The 21,759-nt window shown below is 40.7% G+C and overlaps 1 protein-coding gene across 1 annotated transcript in view; it reads right to left on the reverse strand.

Annotated features, from left to right (window-relative positions):
- Positions 1–21,759, reverse strand: part of SCFD2 (sec1 family domain containing 2) — a 357,431-nt gene that overhangs the window by 14,906 nt on the left and 320,766 nt on the right. Inside the window, exons 8-9 of the mRNA XM_018575955.1 lie at positions 21,012–21,146; positions 2,367–2,486 (exon numbers count right to left, since the gene is read on the reverse strand). Of these exons, the coding sequence (XP_018431457.1) occupies positions 2,367–2,486; positions 21,012–21,146 (255 nt within the window). The remainder of the gene's footprint in view (positions 1–2,366; positions 2,487–21,011; positions 21,147–21,759) is intronic.

The raw sequence follows: 21,759 nt of genomic DNA on the forward strand, positions 1-21,759 counted from the left end.
TGTGTGCAGTGTGTCACGGGCTTTACACTTGCAGAGCATTCACTTCCTGCTTTGAAAGGGCAAAATGACTTCAGTTTGGCAAAGCAATGCACACTGGGATTGCTTTGTCATCAGCAGAGCATTGCTGGGAAAACTAATCTGTAATCTCACGAGATCTCAGGGAAAGGCATTTTCCTCCCCTGAGATGATGTGCATGGCCACATGTCATAGTCACATGTCTAAGTCACATGTGACAGAAATCAATGAAGTAAAAGGAAAGCTAGTAATCTGCCCTTAGTAAACATAGCCACTGTCAGAAGACTGGGCAAGAGAAGAGAAATAAGGTATTCAAAACCTGCAATTATCTAGAAGTATGTGTTTGTAGATTATCATTACTAAACAATTCTAAAGGTGTGTTTGTTGTTATTTTAAAGAAATGGGTAAAGGTCCACTTTAAATCTTAAAAATGCATTTAAGTACCTTAACTAATAACACAAATGTAACTTATTTGTGTATCACTCGGCTGTAGATCCTCACATAATCTCTGAATTGGTGCTGACACTGTCCTTCCTTCTGGAGGGTGGCTCACTCCCGTGATGGACTACAATCTCACGTTTTATTTACTAATTTGTATTGAGATTGTAGTCCATCATGGGAGTGAGCGGTGCGAGTGAAACCCCAACAAAACTGCTTATTTCAATTAAGGTAGAAGTGTGCACTGAAATGCTGTGGGTAAAACTATGCTCATCTTTAAGGCTCTAGATCGCGCACGTCAACTAGTGATTCCTCATCCCGCTTTACCTGATGTTCCCATTCGAGAACATTCAAATATAACCGTCATTAATCTAGGCAATGCAAACTAAACATTAAAAGAAAAAAATGTATATGCAGATGTTATATTTATAATGAAAAGTTGAGATTGGCTCCATCCCTAATGTCTCTTTTTATTGATATAAAGGGCCGTCTTAATAACCAAAAAAGAGGCTTAAGCTGGCCATACACTGTAAAAAAAATTTTCGTTCAGCCTACAGGCCGAACAAAAAAAAAAAATAGCCAATTCCTCCATCCACGCTAAACAGAGTGGATAGATCAGGTCAGAGTACTCAAACAGTGTTTGCCCAAAGATTTTCCATTCGGCTCCCCAAATTTTCTGATCGGAGGATGTTGGGCAGAAGGGTGCTGACAGTGGCACCAACTGTGCGCATTTCAGCCAGTTCATCAACAATTGTCCAAAATCTGCACAGTGTATGGTCAGCTTTCAAAGAGTGGACAGGGTCAACCATGACCTTCTCATCAAATGCGTATTTAATTACCCAGAGGAAAGACAGGTTTGCCTAATGGAATGTGGCTTTGTATACATTTTCTTTATTCTCCTCAGAACTATAAGGCTGGCTTCACACCTGGGCGTTCGTAATATGCGCATTTGACGCGCGTTTCGTGGTGCACTGTTTTACCGTGATTTGCGGTCCACGAAAAGCGCGTCAAACGCGCGTTTACGAAAGCTATCCGGCTGTATCCTAATGGATACGCGCGGAAATATGCCCCAAAAGAAGCTCCTGTACTAGTTCGGGCGTAGGGCGTTTTTCTGCGCGTCAAAACGGGCTGAAATATGCCCAGGTGGGAACCATGCCTATTGGAAATGATGGAATTTCACTGCTTGAGTGTTTTTCAGCGCTTCGATCAGCGCTGACAAACACCCAGGTGTGAACCCAGCCTAAAAGGGCATTTTTAAAACAATATTTAGTTCCGTTTTGATCAGCTTGACTTCCAGCTTTGCTGCAAGATACCTGTTTACAGAATAGCTTTAAGCTGAATCTGTCTCATTAGATTTCGTCACCCCTTATGATAAGCATCAGTCCAAAATTTCAGGCAGGCAGATTCTACTCTGATGTCTTTAGCTAACCCTAAATCTTTTGCTGTGTTTATTTGTAAAACAAAGATTGTATATACCAGAGAATAAAAAAAACAAACATAAAACATTACTTTACAAAAACTTTACAGGGTATCCTTTGACACCCACAAATATTTTCAGAGGAGCTTTGTGGTACCTAATATAAACAGTGGGGTGAATTTATCAAAACTGGAGCAGACAGAATCTGGAGCAGCTGTGCATGACAACCAATCCGCTTCTCTCTTCAGTTTGTTCAGTTAAGATTTGAAAAGGAAAGAGAGGAGCTGATTGGTTGCCACAACTGCTTCAGATTTTGTCTGCTCCAATTTTGATAAATTCCGAAGTGTATTTGTAAATGCAAGTGTAGCTTTACAAACAGTTTATCCTCATAATCCTCAACATTAAAAGTTCAGAGTGATGTTCTGACCTCCACCGAAACAATCTGCAGCAGCTTTTGTGTTCAGACAGCTTTAGAGAGCATTGTGCATGCTAGTACCTGGACACCAGGCTTGAGAGTTGATACAAGGTCTTTCACCATTCGGACTTCTGAGACAGATACTCCACCAATGACAAACAGGATAAGTAGAGGGGAGTCCCCTGGATGTGGACGGCTGACCTGGAAATATAAAATAAATAATATCGGTTCTGTGTTTTTGCCAATATTACATTTTCCTTCACAGCACTTGGCTTTGCAAAGTATTAGATATTATTCCATACAGTTAAGAAGCGTACACCTTTTTCTAACAATGCATTATACCGGTTAGCCAGACAGTGGTGCATGCTGGAATAGTCTTACAAATAGTTACTTTTATCATATCATGGATAAAGTTACAAATCACAATGGAAATCACCTCTCAACCAATAAACATCCCCTTCATTAAAAAAGAACTCCGGGCATTTTAAAAACTCTCCCTTGCAGTGGGGCTACCCCCTCACTGAAAGGTTTAAGTGCTCGTTTTTCTCTAGGGGATGGAATAAAGCAGATATGCTGACTTGATCCTTGGTCCTGTAGCGGTCAGCCCTCACCTCTCTCCCTGTCTGCTCTGGGTGTGCAATGTCCCTTAGTGTCCTCACATCTAATGCAAGTCAAAAGACATGGATTAGACATGATGATGGCAGCGGCCCTTAGACCACCAGAGCCCAGGGGAGAAAAGGCTGTGGGGACCGGTCTAGCATCTCGGCAGGATCAAGGTTCAGGTCAGTATACCTGTTTTATTCCATCCCCTAGAGAAAAACAAGCATTTAACCCTTGCAGTGCAGTGGTAGACCTGGTATTCTTCACAATCATATATTATAACTTATTGTGGCATTACCAAACTTATGGTTGTCACATAGGACTCGATTAGGCAGTATTAACCCTAATTTGCATGAAAAAGTTCCATGCAAAATGGGTTTAGAAATTTTTCCTGTATGTGATCAATATCTCTATAAGCCCTTTTGATAGCATCCTGATGACACTGTGTGTTGTCATAGTGGTGATGATTTCTTATGAGGGCACAATATGGTGACACTAAGTACTGCAGGAGGGCTGGATTTATACTTCTGTCCCCTGGGACTATTGTATTGTGCTGACCCTCCTCCTCCACAAACTGACTGGCGCATCAGTATCACACTAACTCGATCAGATGTTGCCTACACAAGGCACACTGAGACAGGGGAAGGAAGACTAAAAGAGTCATTACACCTAGTGAACCAGTAGGCAACAAGGTTACTCTACTCCTTTAGTAGTTTGGTTCTAGTGTATTAACCAGACAAGGAGAACTAGAAGTACAAATTACAACCAACAAAAATGTACAAACTGTGCAGGAATACAAACAATAAGGACCTATCTGGATTGCATCAGCAGACAGGGCGGTAGTCTGAATCCTTCTAACATGGGAATCCGTTACAAAGAGTCATGAAGATTATGTATGGGTGGCTGTGTGCCACTACTGGCAATACTGTCACCCAAGGCTATGGCCTATTTTGGCTATAGAGATATCCAATACCTGGCTGTAGGGTAACGCTAATCAACTTAGTTGGGCATAAGGGTAGTCATTAATACTTCTTTCTTGTAAACTCAAGCAGTCTGGTGGTTGGTACTACTGGCTGGTTGATGAAAGACTTCTCTCACGGAAATGACACAGGAAAAGACTGGTATCCATAATATTGATGTGTGAAATAGGCATGCAATTGTCCGATGTTGAGGAAGTGGAAAAAGTTTTTCAGGGGTGATAAGGTGGTACACCAATGGAACTATGGAGGTTGTGACAAGTAACAGTTACACCAAGATGATATAAGTTTAGCAATATATAGAATCTTTGCAGCCACTACTTCCAGGCAGATAGTAGTATGGTGTCATCCTATTTGCCAAAATACACTGCCATCTTTACAAAATGTCATAGCAGCTTGCAGAATTATTCATCATAAAATGAAGGACACAAAGTGTTTCTCCTAACGCCTCCTCTTTTTATTGCTCTGGTTTAGGAAAAATTAAAGCAATGCCAAACCAGCAATTGACTTGGAGACAATCAGATTTCTGCTCACTTTTTCCACCTTTTAGAAAACAAAACTAGGAGTTTGCTAACACAAGGATGCAAAGCCTGTCAGCCATGTCTTCTTCACTAGATTATTGAAACTGAAAGACATTGCATAAATCCAGGTGCTTTATAATGGCCTTTTAGTCAGAAAGCTTTCTAATTTATGAGTAACTGTCAAGAGCCAGGTTTTCTCTATCCTATGGGTAAATATGGAGAGAGCAGGTCTCTGTTGGCCTTTCCATAAATCATCTAGCAAGTAGGTATTATCTGTTCAGGTGGAGAAAATAACTGGTTTTACTGGTTTCAATAGAGATAAATGACAAACAATAACTTACTCTGGAAAGTAGACAAATAAAAAGCTCAGAAAGTGATTTTAAAAAGTCTAATGTTGAAGCTTGCACACAAAGTCTTCGTCACAGTGGTTACCCAGAAAAGAAGTGAAAGTAAATGTCGGCAACAGGGTGCGTGGACAGCAATTGAAACACTTTTTTTAAGTATAGTGGGAAGGAGTTAGAGCTTTTCTCTACAACATACATCAATAGGAGCGCTATCCGTTTTTGTCATAAAACAGAAGTTCTCTAGTTCAGGAGTTAAATCTTAAAAATGCATTCAAGTACCGTAACAATTAACAAAAATGTATCTTATTTGTATATCACTCGGCTGTAGATCCTCAAATCATCTCTGGATTGGTGCTGACACTGTCCTTCCTTCTGGAGGGTGGCTACTTTTGTTCCCCATGGTTCCTGTGTGTGTTTGTAAAGTAGCCACCACTCCAAGCTTACTCCTGTGATGGACTACAATCTCAATACAAATTAATAAACTAAACGTGAGATTGTAGTCCATTACAGAATTGAGCTTGGAGCGGTGACTACTTTACAAACACACACAGGGACCATGGGGAACAAAAGTAGCCACCCTCCAGTAGGAAGCACAGTGTCAGCACCAATTCAGAGATGATTTGAGGATCTACAGCTGAGTGATACACAAATAAGATACATTTTTGTTAGGTAAAATTAGAAAACACTTGGTATTTTCTACAAACCCAGAATCTTGATCCATATTTCCCCTTCAATCCATTTAACAGTTTAGTCAGCTAGATGTATATTTCTACATGTAAACAGACAAATAAAATAACACATTGCCATATCATGATGATAAAAAATTACAACAAAAATATAGTCTATTCTGAACTAAACACCGCACAATCTATTAAAATGCATGTGCAGATATTTACTGTTCCTCTTTCCCCACTAATAGTTAATCATCAAAATCTGACTAATAATCAGGGAAGGCTGATCCCAGGTGGCTGGGTGGCAACTATCCCAGATGCCAGTCCTTTTCCCTGAGAACATTGGCTTCTGCGTTAATCAGGACTTCAGAAATTAGAATGACTCCTGCATAACTAATTTCAGTGCATTAATTTAAGTGAAACTACCAAGTTGTGCCAGCTGTGACTCTTTCCTCTTCTCCTGAGCTACATAATTAGATTAGTGTATGACCGAAGGTTTTGTAAATCAAAGTAAAAGTAAATTTAAGTTTGTATGTCTGCTATAGAGGAAATCATCCCAAGCATTCAAACCATAGGGACTTTTACCTGTGGCATGAGCCTTGTATCTTGAAAGCTTGCTATAGTTTCTACAGTTACACCCATCCAGGGGCATAGCTATGGTAATAAGCACCTATGGCAAACACCAAAATTGTGCCCTTGTTTAGACATCTGGCACCTCCGTTTTGGCATCATTTAGAGCCTGGCAAAGGAAGTGAGTACTGTAACTTTCCTTGCCTCAGATCTTTGTTTACATGTGACAACTGCGACTGGCTGCACTGCCTGTCACTGCGGGTTTGCTCTGATGGGAGGTTTGAATGGGGCACAGCTTAACTAAAGGGGCAAACACTGCCTTTGTTCCTGAGTGGTGCGGTGTCCCCCCTCAAGTGTTGTCCATGGCATGTGCCCTGCCTGCCATGCTCTAGATACACTACTGCACCTATAAAACATGAAATTAGCCATATACACAGGGAGTGTATATACACTCGGACGTTTGTCAGATGCAGAAGATTTGTTAGACAGCTTAGCTCTGCCACAGAGTAAAGATCGGCAGCTTGGACTGTGGCTATTTTTTTTTTAAAACGTTAATTTACCAACATATTCACTTTAAGCTAATTTCCTGAAACAAGGTAAAACTATCAACATTGTTCAAATGATATAACTGCTGGTGAATACCTCACACTAAAAAGAAATTTGGCTCGTGTTGCGAAATTGAATTCCCAATATACAGAGATTATATTTTCATATATTAACTGCTATTATTCTTTTATAACCACAATTAATAATGGCCAAAGTCAACCTAAAGCAATGGTTGTGTTTTGATACTTTTTGCAGTTCTTGCTGTAGGAATTCCTTCAAACTATCTATTACTGTTACATGGTCAAGGTGTTATGCATTTTATTAAAGTAGGAATATTAAAAGTTTGGTCAGTTGGGTTACTCCCACCTCTTTACAATGGAGCATTCATACTCAAACAAATGGGCAAGCTCAATCCAGCATTAACACCTTCCTCTTACCCAGCCAAACTGTACCTTGCCAAGAAGGTTGACCTGCCTTTGAAGTGGGCTCTTAAGAACTAACCTAATTTTGGCCTTATTATCCCTAAGTGAAAGAAAGGGTAGGCCATTTCATTATTAACAAAATACGATTACGCTGACATAGCAAACGGTGTGGACTTAACTACGAGAGTGAGTTTAACCATCTATGTGACCAAGCCTTGTTTCTCCATTATAATTATATATGTTATTTTCTGATATGCAAACATCTTCCATATGACAAAGCCAACCAAATATGGCAAGTCTATCAATATTTAAAAATTCTCTCTACTTCTAATATTTTTCTTCCCACATGCTATTTTTCACCCACAAAAGTTCCAGGATAATGGAACACTTTTACTAGCAACATCTCTTTCAGAATACTAATTTCCATTTCTCTGCTAACCAGTACTGGATTGTTGCATATATTACTGTCAAATAGTAGTGTTTTCCAAATTTTTGGTTGCTAATGCAGCTTGAGTATCATGTGTACGTCTACCCTACCCAAAGAGCCTCCCACATTCATGGAGGGTTACTTGTCTACATTTACTTTCCTTCCTATGTCCTTATAGATTATGGATGTGCCACCCCTCCATCTCAATTCCAGGACAATCAATGCTTCACTCTCCAAGTTGAGGGCCCAATGGTTTTTGGCTGTCCAAAACCATAGAATGGACACACATTTAATTGGTAAAATGTACATGCTCTCTTTAGTGCCTCCCACTGTCAGCCAACACTTATGTAAACATACTTTCCCACTGGGAGATCCATACTACCTACACTGTGGACATGTACCACCAGTAGCCCCACAGTTTGAGAAACAATAATATAGTGTACATCCCTCCTCACTAGGCACAATTCTCTGTCTTCATCCATACCTATATTTGCTCAGCCTCTATTGCTTAAACAACTTCAGTTACACGATGAACATACTCTGCTCTCCCATCCGGATAAAGCCGCTGGGCAGTAATGTACACTGCCTAGGACAGTCAAACACATGTTATTAAAGCGTTTCTGCTCTTCAGGTAAACAAATTATTGCTTTAGGTTTAATTATCCTTGTCTTTTCTTCTTGGGCCCAACATGAGTAAGTTGCTGCAATTCTTACTGAGGCTTAGCTATATCATGGCATTTTTTGTGGATAAGTGTGTTGCAAAACATGTTTTGGGGAAAAAAAAAAAGAGAAACACTGAGAACATCCAGTGCTTATCTTAACACAGACAAGCTGGAAGTTTTAAGCCATAGACAGACTATAACTAGAGTATAGAAACTAAAGTGGCAGCGATCCAAATCTGGCGCATAGCTCCAGAGTATGACTTTTAAATAGTTTTCTCTTTAGTAGCTGGAATACTTATCACAGTGATTAGCATGATGCTCCTCCCACTGATTAAAGGTACGCTAATGAGGAACATGTGCTGACCTGGGGTGCCTTAGTCTTAGTACATTATGTACTAGCAGAATGGCTGAGATATGACAATGATGGTGCCATTTCTTTGTTGAACATCAAGAAATATTTTAAAAGACCATATAAACACATATTGCTTCCATGAAGTACTTAATGTACAATGTTTTTGTTCAGTGTTCTGTTTTTTTATCATTAAGTTTCTTTTTTTAATTCTTGCTGCACTTTATTACCAGAGGTGCAAATTGCCTTATAAAATGCTACATGTATAACAATGAAAAGTTTTACATAACAGCAAAGAGTATTGTGTCATAGAGTTAGAGACCAAGTTCAAAAGTTGATATTTCATATTCGGGAATATGTTTAAAATTTAAATCACACACCTAGGTGTGCCTAATTCAGAAATATGTTTCTATACAGACCTAGACTATTGCAGGGAGGTCAATCTGACAGGGAATATGGCAGAGAGGCCTGTCTATGCCAATTAGATCTGTCTATCAGCTTTGACAGTGAGCTCTGTCTACCAAAGACTATGCCAGTGAGGTCTGTATATCAGGAACTACGTCAGTGAGGTCTATCTATCAAGGACTATGGCAGTAATATCTTACTATGGACTATGGCAGAGAGGTTTATCTATCAGGGCTATAGCAGTAGGATCTGTCTACCAGAGACTATGGCATTGAGATCTTTCTTCCAGCAATGGCAGTGTGGTCTGTCTATAACTGACTATGGCATTGAGTAGTGAGGGGCGAATCTGCCCGGGTTTAAGTTGCCAAGGTTCAAACCTGATCTCTTTTTAACTTTTGTTTAAAGTTCAGCAAACCCGAACTTAGAGGTGAATCCCACTGAAGTCTAAGGTCAAATTTTATTAAATTCTGCCTATTTTTATGGCTTATATGCAAACTACTGTCAAAAAACAAAGCACGGCCATGGGGGACATGTACTGGTGCAAATAAACAGGGATGGGGTCTTTTCATATTTTGCAATATTTTAAAATTCTTTAACCACTTTAGGACCACAAGATGTACCTGTATGTCCTGATGTTCCACTGGTTATACCTGCTGCTGCCATGATCTGGGTATAATTTTTTACAGTAGGTGGTGGGCTTTAGAATACAAGTGACCTGGGAGGCTACAGAGCTGCTCGACCAGTCTGCAAAGGGGGTGGTGCCCCCCCCCCCTTCACTCACCAGTGTGGTTTCTGGGCTCTCATGCTCCTCTGGGGAGCCCGATACCACCATAAAAGGTGTCAGGATGCTGAGTAGGAGCAGACTTGGAAGAGTCTTTTCCCTGATCTGCTCCCTGATCCATGAAGCAGGAAGTTCTGCTCTCAAAGCTGCCTGCTTCACAGCTGTCACAAGCCCAGCTGAAATGCCAGGTAAACAGAAGATCAAGCACAATCCTGAGCTTAATTGCCTTCATTGGAGGGCATGGGAGACATTAGGGATCTAATAGACCCCTGATGTCTCCATAAAGAGAACATGTCACCTGCCAATGCTATCACATAGGGACTTGCTAGCAATAACAATAGGGGAAAAGTGTATTAAAAAAGTTTTTTATAATAAAATAAATTAAAAAATTCAAAGAAACCCTGCCTCCCCTACTATATGCAAATGCAAACGTGTGTGTAGGGCATGCATGTGTACATAAACAGCGATTGCGCCACATGTTAGCTATCACTGCAAAAGTCAGAATAAGAGCAATAATTCTAGGGCCATGATTTGCAGTTAACGCTAAACTGATGAGCAGTTAATGCTTTTAAATCATAGCTTATTGACAATTTTGATTACCATAGTTTTTCACTATTGTACAGGTGTGCATAATTTTAAGACTTGACATGTTTGGTATATATTTACTCGATGTGACCCCCCATCTTTTATATTTTCCTGTCCTGAATGAGGTAAATTAAACATAGAAAATATGTGTGCATGTGAAGATAATACAAATTCTGTACTGTATTATAAAGGATTGCAGAGGTTGCTGTTGACATTGACCATGTACCCCCCTTCTGCCATTTCCATTCAAGAACAGCTGATGTCAGATGCACACAGGAGAAGACTTTAGATTTGTTGCCCCTGGTCACAGATCCCCCTTTGCAGACTGTGCTGTAAGCAGAATTTGTTTAGCTGTGCTAGAAGTGTACTCTTATTTCCCCATAGGTCATCCCAGCAGTACTGAAATTAAGATAATGAATAGCACAGTTTAGAGATGTTTGTATTGGGGTAACTGTGTGCAGCAGTACGAACAATTATGTCATAATATAAAATACTGTTATGTTCATTATAACAGCTACCACAACCTTTTTTTTTTATTATTTCTACTACAGCCCCTTTTTCAGCACTTGAAAGCTGTGTTGGTGGAAGGGATGGAAGGACTTAGAATTTACACTGAGGACCTGAGATGCTGAAAAAGACTGGTGAGATACTGAGGACAGAATGACTAGCTGAAAAATTATGGCTCAAAATGTATTCCGTACAATGATTCCCACCCAGGTTCCCTAACAACTTCTGTCCACAGTTCTGCTCCATAGCAGTCTACTGACTATGCAGTCATCCTACTATCTGCCTTTGATTTAGACATACTTTATGTCAAACACAAGGGAGGTTGCTGGGGGTTCCTATGAACATTTTGCTATGGGGTCCCATGATTTGTAGTTACGCCCCTGGTTATGGACATGAGACTGGCCCATATGGAAGTGGGGCTAATGAGCATATGACACCTTCCTACAGCCTCAGAGGATGGGCAGAGACCGCACCTACAGCTAGAAGATCTTTATCGTATGGTAACATTCTCCTCTGTTGAACATTCAATTGGACTTGAATATGGCTGAATAAAATGCAATAATTGTGCTTAGAAACAAAGTATGCTAATGTGTTTGGAATGTTCCTAGGACCAAGATGACTTGCAGTTCCCAAGCCATTTAAGAGCCATACATTGTCTGACCCTGCACAAGGCTGTGTATACGTGACAGAGTTCTGGCGGCATGCGTGTCTGAGAGTAGCAAAGAAGTTAGATGCACAGAACATATTTGGAATTTCAGGAAAAGCTGACAGAATAATGTTCTTCTGGTTTCACATTACCCACTTATGTGAATTTATGTGTAAATGCATACTGCCATCAAAAACAAAGAATGTTTGATGTTTAACTAAGTAACTGCAAGCTGTTTAAGCAAAGTGAACTGCCAAATTATCTTCTCATCGGTATTGTACTACCTGTATCTGAGGAAAAATGCATGACTGTCAAACAGATATCACCAATGCAACTCCCATTACTGCCACTGAAACACGTGGGTGGGTAAGCAACTGACAAGTACATACAAGACACAGATTGTATTAGCTACACAATATTTGGAGCCACTGATTGCAATTCATGTATATCCCTTCTCTTCACATTGTTTTGGAAGCCATTTGTGGCGGTGAACTGGTATCTACTCTACTGCCAATCAGCTCACTAGAGACCACTTATGTGCCTGCTTCCCTTTGAATCACTAGATTGTTTTCCCTCAATGGTCATTCAATGTATGCCAACAAATATAATGTAGAAAGGAAGAAATACAAATGTTCTGCTCTATCCTAATAAATAAGCTGCTGTAAAAATATTGAAAAACATATTAAACTTAACTCCGGGTAGAAATATTCTCAAGGGTTAAATGCTACAAAATAAAAAAATATATACTCACCTGAACCTTATAGCCATCTGGCTGCTAGCCTGGTACCTCCAGCCAGAGTGCCTATATATTGATGGACTGTAACTTTTCCATATATATTCCAGATATGGATTTTGCATTACTATTCTAGAGCGCATTTATTTGATTGAAATCTCACTTTTAATAAATATTTATTGTATTTTTGTATTATTAATACTTTTAGCACGGTATCTGTTGTTATTTAGAATGCAAAAATGGCAGTATGTAAAAATCACACTTTTTGTTGTTGCTTGCAATCCCATTTGGGGTTAAACTGAAGTGAAGCTGTGTATTTTTGTTAAACATTTAATCATATAGAAGGGAATGTCCTTTTTTTTTTTCTTAACTTCCCCACACCTTTAGACATTTGAACACTTCACTTTAGTAAATGAGCCCACTGGTCTGTGACATTTCTGCATGGCAGAAATGAGAAAACACAGGGGTTGGAGACATGCATGCGTGATAGTAATGTGAAGGAAATGTTAGTAGATGTCCTAGTACACTCAAGATACAGGGGCCTTTGGGTAAGTCATTGTTCCTAAGGATTGACCATTGTCTCTTTCATCTGTTTGTTCTAAGTTTGGCATATGGAAGACCTCTGAAATCCAGATCCTGAACTATAAAATCTACCCATGTACATTGTGAAGTTGTGGCTCGATCTGGTAAAGCCATTTGGAAAGTTCACTATAAAACATTTCTCTACACTTTTCCCTACATTCCTACTCGGAGATCAAATAGTAGATAGTAGAAGACCTGACAGACTCACAAAGCATGCATCCGAGCTCATTGTCTCCACTACAAAAAACTCACTGGCAATCTACTCATTCAAGACCAGTGAGATAATCTCCCATTACATTTTGGGAGCTGAGCTGTTTCCTGGCACAGATCTGTTCTGGTATGGCATATTGGTAAGAAGTGGACACAAGAGCCAGTCAAAAAAGAAAAAGAAACCAAGCAAGTGCATGTGTCCTTAGATGCTAGGAACGTGGATCTGTGGATATAAATGTTAAACCGCCGTTATCCTAAATAAATACTTAGCGGACTTCTTTTTTGAGTACAGCTGTTGAGTGAGGAGCGCAGCAATGTAAAGGTCACACAGCTAGCTGTGTTTTTCTTCAGGAATCTTTTACGGTAACAAAAGTAGAAGCCCTAATTTTCCCTTCAGTCAAAACAAGTCTGCGTGGAAAACGGATTCTGCAAGACGTGTCTTCATCGGATACAGTTCAGATTCCAAACCACAAATTGCAATACCTCTCATTCAGACTGTCACTTGTTATGCGAATGGATTTTCAATTAAATTAAGCTTTCAGTGGAAACGTGCAATTTGCTTTATAGAATGGGGTTTTCAGAAAGCCAGTTCCTTCGTACTAGTTCATTTGCCAAGAATATTGAAGTCTGCCAGGAATGCATTCACTGTTACATTCATTACTGTTATTGGTGGTATTTCAGTCCAAAACTCCTGAAAATAGCATTTAACACAAGAAATCCGTGATATCCTGGACAAGATGGTCTGTACACACACAATATTTATTTCTGAAAGCTATTTATAGAAAGGCAACACCATAATCCTGTCTATGCACCATTCAGTGACACGACAGCAAGTTTAGGATAGAGCACTCAGGAGTTAGAACCCCTGTCACATTTTTATTGTTCCTATGTTCTAACTAGGTAAATGTATTCTCAAATTTTTCAATTGTTACCAGAACAGGAATAGAGGGGAAACAATTAAGAGGAGACATTTGTTCCAGTGACAACTAAGATAGGTTTCACCTCACTTTGCAGAGATTTGACCTGCCGTCCGGTTTTGTCTAAAGGACAGGAAGTGAAGAAAAATCTATGAAATGGGACACAGATGAACAAAAAAACAAAAACAAAACAGGGGTTTTAAAGCGACACTTTCACTTGGAGAGGTGGCTACTTTACAACACACAGAGGGACTCCAGAAGGGAGGACAGTGTCAGCACCAATTCAGAGATGATTTGAGGGTCTACAGCTGAGCGATGCACAAATAAGATACATTTTTGTTATAGTTAAGGTACTCTTAGACATTTTTAGCCCTCTTTCACACGGGCGTAAATGCAACACAAGTGCAGAATTTGCTGTGTAAAATATGCATCTTTCGAGATGTGTATATGGATTAAAGTCCATGAACCTATCGCACTGCAAACCGTCGGGTCCCCAGGATATAGTGGGTACTACGGTGGCAAACGGATGGCGCCGTAATGAACATGCAAAGTGAGAAGACACCAGCACTCCAAACATGCTGAAGAACACGTCTTTTATTGATGTACAGGTGAAACTCGAATAATTAGAATATGGTGCAAAAATAATTGCAGTAAGTGCTGCAAAAGGGGCCCAAACCAAGTACTGAGTACATATGCATGCTTGTACTTTTCAGAGGTCTGATATTGTTCTATGTACAATCATTGTTTTATTGATTGCATGTAATAATCTACTTTTTTGAGGTTGTGGATTTGGGGTTCTTGGGGTTTTCATGAGCTGTAAGCCATAATCATCACAATTATGACAAATCACGGCTTGAATTATCTTGCTTTGCATGTAATGAGTCTATCTCATATATTAGTTTCACCTTTTAAGTTGCATTAGTGAAATAAATGAACTTTGCACGATATTCTAATTATTCGAGTTTCACCTGTATGTCTTGTGGTAGTGCGTCACACACGAAAAAACCCTTAGGCAGCGCTCACTCACCGCATACACATCCTTATGGGCTTTGGTAGTCAGCCTGGAGTAGGTATTTGGATCAGATCCCTCTTTACTATATCCTCCAGGTATTAGGCAGAAGATGTTTCCCATAAATTAAGAGAGACTCCTCATGGTGAAGCATGTACATACAAATTTATAAAAAATGAACATCCAACCTTACATTAAAAAATGAAACGATCAGTAAGTCATGAGCCTCCACGCTCACTTCCTGATTCTCCGTGACGCTGTGACGTCAGAATAGCCCCGCCCCGACGCATTTCGTCACTAAAGGACGTATTCCAAGGGGTAGCAGGTCTGCATGTCCGTTTTTCTTTTAACTATGTAAGTGCTTTTACATCCTCTTCTGAAAATTGCCTCCTCCCTGGTTGCTGCTTTCAAGCGACTCCATCCCCTTATAGGGTCCCATGGAGTCTGTTGCATGCACGCTCCCGGCTGGCAGAATGGACGAGTCTTCTTACGTCCATAAAAAGAGCCTCAGTGGCAAGCCACTTCCCTGCTTCATCCCCCTCACTGCATTGGCGCTGTCCTTAATGCACTGCATTTTAAAGTAATCGCATATGTGCGCTTCCTGACTGGGAGCTTCGGGCAGACGGCGCTCTGTGACCTGGAGCCAACCGCGTTGAACAGAAAGGAAAAAGGTGTTTGGACACATATTTAAAGGTAAAAGTGCACTGTGGAAGGTTTACCTGCTGGCTGGGAATGCATTAGTTTAAAAAAGGTTTTGCGTTTAATACTACTTTAAGGTCTAACTAAAGTTTAGTGTCACTTCAACTATTATTTAGTACTACTGCTTATATCTCCACCCTGGAGGAACAAAAGGATAATTTAATATGGTAATGCAAACTGCAATTGCCATTAATATGCCTCACAGAGTAACCAGTCATATTTCACTTTTTACTGGTCTGACTCCATTAAACTGAAATATGAATGGTTGCTTTTGGGAAACTGCATCTGCACATAATCACTGCATTTTGAACTCTCTTAGTTAACTTAGTTGACTCTTAATTATTAAAACCTCAATATGTTATGCAAGTGCAACTATCTGACAACAGTAAACTAAACTCTGGAAGTATTTTTTAATTACACGGAATTGGTAGAATTACAGTGTTTTCCATGTGCACTGCTTTTCAGTAATGTGAACAAACAGATGGCCATTCTCCAAAAATGTTATAGATTAATAGATATATACAGAGGACTTTCATTCCAAGTTGGCTTATTTTTCATTATGTTTTCCCGGAAAGATTTCAGATCTTTATCTACAATATTACTCTAAACATCTAGCAGACATCTACGAATTGTTTCCACTACATGGTCTTTTAGAACCATAATTGAATTCCCCTAGGCTCTAGAACAATGGAAACATCACTTCCCAATGGCAACATTTTCAAAAAGTTCAACATTTTAAGAGAATTGGTTATATATATATATTTATGTACAAAGGTTAAGAGAAGCTGGGACTGTTGTTTTTAATGATGAGTTCGGATATGTAGGCAAGCCACAGAGGCCAGTGCTTGGGTGGTAGTAACAGGTGTAGTGTTGCTATGTGAGGGGCAGATTGAACCTGTATCTAGGTTACATCATCACTAATTGCCTTATTCCATTACAGACTAACAGTCTGAAAACCATCTGCAAGCAGGAAAGGTACTTTGTTTGCTCGTTTTCCCAAGAAGGTCCAGGACTGTCTTGTGATATAACACATTAAGAAATCCATAACTGGGAACTGTCTATGCAAACTGACCTTTCAGTTCTTTACTATATAACAACAGGTTCACTGGCTAAATGGTTATGGAAGATTATTAGCACGTCACAATGACCAGAAGGAAATGCTTTGTGCAAACTTCTCAGCTTTCTGAGATAGGAAAAGCAGCAGGACTATAGCAAAAATCTTTTTTTTTTTTTAACACTGCAGGCCTCTACTGTCCTCCCTTATGAAATAAATATAATTAAAGGAGAACTATGGGGTCAGTGTTTTTCCCCATAGTTCTCCTTGGGGTAACGGGAGGACACAAACTAGCGTCCTCCCGTTACCCTAAGCTCAGTATACCGCGAGCTACAGCTCGCGGTATACTGAGACGCGGCACCTGGAGCGGATCCCGACGTAGCTGACGGGATCCGCCCAGCTGCGTGAGTGACAGCTGGCTCTGCCTATCTAGAGGCAGAGCCAGCTGTACCCGCCCCCTCCCCCGTCTGTTCCGCCAGTCAGCGCTGGCAGATCGGAGCGGGGAGAGGGGAATCCAGCCCCTCTTCCTGTCACGGCAGAGAGCCGTGACAGGATCGAGAGGTGAGGGAACCCGGTATGTGTTCCCTCACCTCCCGATCTACTGAGCCAACCTGTGACAGTCTCATTGTCACAGGTCGGCTTAGAACTATGAGGTGAGTGGAAATCACTCATCTCATAGTTCTCCTTTAAATTAAATCTTACACCAGGCCATAGAAGCATGAATGAATATCTCATCCCTTTTCCCAGAGACTTGTAGATTGGGTGCAGCACACCTCATGTTCAGGAGTTGGATGCATTTCCACTTTTCTTGCCTATTTTCTGACTTCTGATGTGCAGAGGAAGGATTAAAGCCGAACCCTAGCCAAACCTTTTTGTTTTAGTTTTGGATAGAGTGGCGAAGAATAAGAACTTATGTCAGGTTTTAAATGCTGTCTTTGTCCCTTTAGGGAGACTTTTCTGTCATATTTAAAATGCCATCCTCATTTTCCTATTCTGTCTGACACCAGTCAACTGGACAGGAAGACAAAATATCTCTCATGGAGACACAGACAGCAATAAAATCCTGACAGAGGTTCTAAAGCCTTTCCCAGTCTACTAGAAAAAGTGTTTTTATTGCTGCCTGTCACCTGTTTTCGTGGGGGAGATTTCTCCTCACTTCCTGTTCTGTCAAATCACCTGTAGAAGTGGCCAGTGCTGTGATGCACATGCAGTGTTCTCTCATTTGACAGGAAGTAGAAATGACCATTAGAAAGACTTTCACATGATACTTTAACCCAGAACTGGGCATTTTATGGCCATTCTTGTCCGGCCCACAGTCTGGACACGAACTGATCGCCGACCTGCGCTTCATTATGGATGGCTGAGAATGGATGAGCTGGCCTCCAAGGCTAGCGCATTCACTGCCAGCCACAGCCCAGCGCAGACCACCCTCCTCTTCTGTCATCGGTTGCTAGGACCGCTAGCGTCCTAGCAACCAATGACATCAGATGTCTACCTCCTCTGCAGTCACTGGTTGCTAGGACTGCCGGGTGATCCTAACAACCATTGATATAAAATGTGTTCCCCAGCATACCAGGAGGAGGGAAGAGCATCTTTTTCCATCCTCTCCGGCAGACTGCTCCACCTCCTGGCTCCCACCACTGGCTTACTAATAAATTAGTAAACTAAGGTATGTGGGGACAATAATATAAAGGTCATTTTAAAGGGGGCAAGCAATGTAAGGGGGCACTCTAATGGGGACAACTAATAATTAGTTGTCCCCTAATAATTAGTTGTTCCCATCAGGGTGCCCCCTTACATTGGTTGTCCCATCAGAGTGCCCCTTGCATTAACTACAAAAATAAGGGGGCGCTCTCATGGGGAAAATCAATTTAGGAGGACACTCTGATGTGGACAACTAATTATTAGATGTGCCCATCAGAGTGCCCCTTACATTAGTTGCCCCAATCAGATTTTTTTAATCAATTTAGGTATGTGCAGGTGTGCCTACGCACCTTTTATAGTAATGTGTTAGCCCTCCACAACAGTCCCAGTATCTTATGTGGCCTTGTCCCAATGTTTATAAGGGCCCTTGCCCTTATAAACATTGGGACAAGGTGCTTTGCCAGGCCCCCCTGGCAAAGCACCCTCCCCATATTGAGGGCATGTTGCTCTGCCAGGCTGCTGCTCGATCAAAGGTCTGGAAAGGGAAAGGGATTTTAGGGGGTCTGGTATGAATTGGGGAGGGGACTCCAAGCTGGTTTATTTTTTATTTTCAAAGTTTAACAACATCAGTTCATTCTGAACGACATTTGGAAAAAAATTCAGATGCATCCGAATTTTAATTATCAAAAATTCGGATATGTTCGGATTTGGTATTTCTTTCATTCAGATGCGTCCGAATATGCCGATATTTATCCGAATTTCAATTCATAATGAAATGAATCGCACATGTCTATTTTTCAGTGACAGAATGATCTTCAGCTTGATGGCTCCATAGTTCTTGCAAAATCAATGGCGTGTCAAGAGCCTCCTCCATGTTTAAGGAAAGTAACCACAGACATGAATGATCTTTTTAGCTGTCTGTAAGTAGCACACAGCAGGGAAAATGGGGTGAGTAGTGGCAAAAAACATACTGAAATTCTACTGTAATGGTTAATGGTATGTAATAAAACAGAAAAAGCGAAGCTGCATCTGGCCTTTAAACAAAATAACATTAATCCAAAACAAACTTTGCCTGTGCATTAGGAAGAAGCTTCTTGTTTTTGTGCTGACTAGACTTACATAACGCAGCTTTCTTTGTAAAAAAATCAAAGCCAATGTTTAGTCACCTCTTTTGACAAGCCTGTCTATTCACAATTTACTACTCGAAGGATATCAAAAGATTAACAATAACAGAGGGATTATTACTTTATCACTTGCAGGCTCATGAGGCCCGAGATACACGAACGAAGCACGTGTACATATGCAAGACCATTCTTATTAAGATGCTTCACAACCAAATGAACAAATCATTTCCTCCTACATTGTTAAACATAATAACCGTGTAAGTCAAATAAATCCATGCCCCGCATTTCCTCAGCTGTTGCTGCTGTCACAGCACTGCGCCTTCTCCAACCTTGGAAATCTGAATTAAGAATGGTTATTGTTGGCCTTTTCTTGTCACAACACATGCAGGCACATGTGCTCTCAGGACCACTACTGAAAGCCTTGCTCGCACAGATTATACAGTAGATGAACAAAAGACAGTATAAGGCCAGAATGAAATGAAATGACGGAAATGAAATTAATTTGTGTGATGATGTTCTATACTGCCCTATTTTTGTAGGGGTATATTGTGCTTTTCTATAGCAGTATCGGATGTAAACAATGATAACGTCCACGAATTACAGTGCAGCTGTCTGAAGAACAGCTGCTTTGGCAAATGAACTTTATGGTCAGCTAACATTAATTCCATTCAGAAAGAAATGTGAGTAATAGTTCAGCATAGTTAGTGATAGGGGTAAGCACTGTAATTTTAGTGACAAGACACAATGAAGACCAGCCTTTCTCAAGTTTACCATGACGTAGTACTTTTTTTCCTCTTCCTTGGCCTGTCATTACCAGTAGTACTATGGCTCTGGAAGTGGCATCAGAGGTCAAATGACAGAAACACATTAGACGCTATTCTTTAACCATGGATCCAGGCTCAGCAGAGTGGCTGCTTATTACTTACAATACTCCGGTATCGAGTATGAGTACCAATATTTATATTTCGGTATTCGCCGATACTGAATATCAATACTGGTACTTCCGGTAGCAGGGAGCTGGCATTCCAGGCAATGAGGAAGTCGAGCAGCGTGACATTACCCTCTGCCCGGCTTCTTGATTGCCCGGGAAGACGGCTTTATGCTGTTTGGTCGGCTCCATGCTGATTGGCTGGGAGGGTGGCATCCCAGCCAATTGGAAAGGAGACAGTTTCCTGGCTAATCAGGAAGTCAGGCCGTGAGTCATTACCCACGGCCCGGCTTCCTGATTTGCCGGGAAGCTAGCTCCATGTTCCCTCGCGGCGTGGCAGGTCAGAGAAAATTTCCCTCTGATCTGAAGTTCCGGTATCTGGGGTAAGTATGAGAGCATTTGGGCGAGTACGTGTACTTTCCCAAATACTCGGTATTGGCACCGATACCAATACTACTATTGGTATTGGTGCATCCCTACTCAAAAGTAAAATTCCCAGACAAAAAGACAAAGTCAGAACATGCGAGGTAATGTGCAAATTACCTTTTTTCCGTTTTGCATCACCTTGCAGTTCATTGAACAGGGGCGATAAAGCTGATTTACTATCCAGTGAGTAGGTGGAGAGGTGACATAGGAAGTTCATTAGTGAAACAGGAAAAGAGTGTCACCTGGCTGTACAAAATTGTCAACCATTTGGCGGGCAAAACAGAAAACATGCATGTATTTGTACTGTGCATTTAGCTGTTTTCCTGGAATTACACTTTAACTGTGTATGGGGCTTCTGCAGTCTTTACTCACCACTGGTCATACCCACCTTCATGAACATGCTGAATCCTGTCTTCAGGAGGTCGGTGAGACCAGAGGAAATGTGTTCAATGTCCAGGGGCTCAGCACGATCAGGATGGAAGATCTCTTCAATGATCTGTCTCAGCAGCGGCTTGTAGGAGGCCTAGAAAAAAATGTATTCAAATATTATATAACTTTCCAGAATAAGCCTCAGTTATCGATTCATTCTGTGACTTTTCTTCACCATCTTCTGTAAAGGGTCAATTCATACTGTTATTTCAGTATATGGTGGATGGTATATTACCTATTTTTCTGAAAAAGAATAGGGATCTCTGTGCTTGAGTTCATTGCTCTGTATACCAACAAAGAGGTCCTACTCATTATTTTGGATTTATAAAGGGCACCTGCACTGACAGAAATATGTAGTCTGTCAAGTGCTGACCTCTCCTTCTGATAATGCTGGTTCCTGAAATGGGTGCCCTATGCAGATCAGAAGTCCTGGCTTCACACTTGTTTGCTGGCCAGGTACCTGTTCCAGGTGAGAAACTCTAAAAGAATTGAAGCCTTTGGACCAGCCTGACATGGCAGCTTACATTTTTCTCTCAGTACAAGTTTTCTTTAATTTATATTATCAAGCATGGGCAAAAACTATGGCAGTGAGATCTTGCTGCTAAAAAAAATAAAATGAATGAAAAACACCTTATCTACAGATGAGGTGAAAGTGTGGGCTTTAGTTTAAAATCTTTACCTCCCCCAATTTTCATTAATATTTTTTC

This window comes from Nanorana parkeri, unplaced genomic scaffold, assembly GCF_000935625.1.
Source record: "Nanorana parkeri isolate BGI_ZX_2015 unplaced genomic scaffold, ASM93562v1 scaffold54, whole genome shotgun sequence".
In the NCBI taxonomy this organism is placed as follows: Eukaryota; Metazoa; Chordata; class Amphibia; order Anura; family Dicroglossidae; genus Nanorana; species Nanorana parkeri.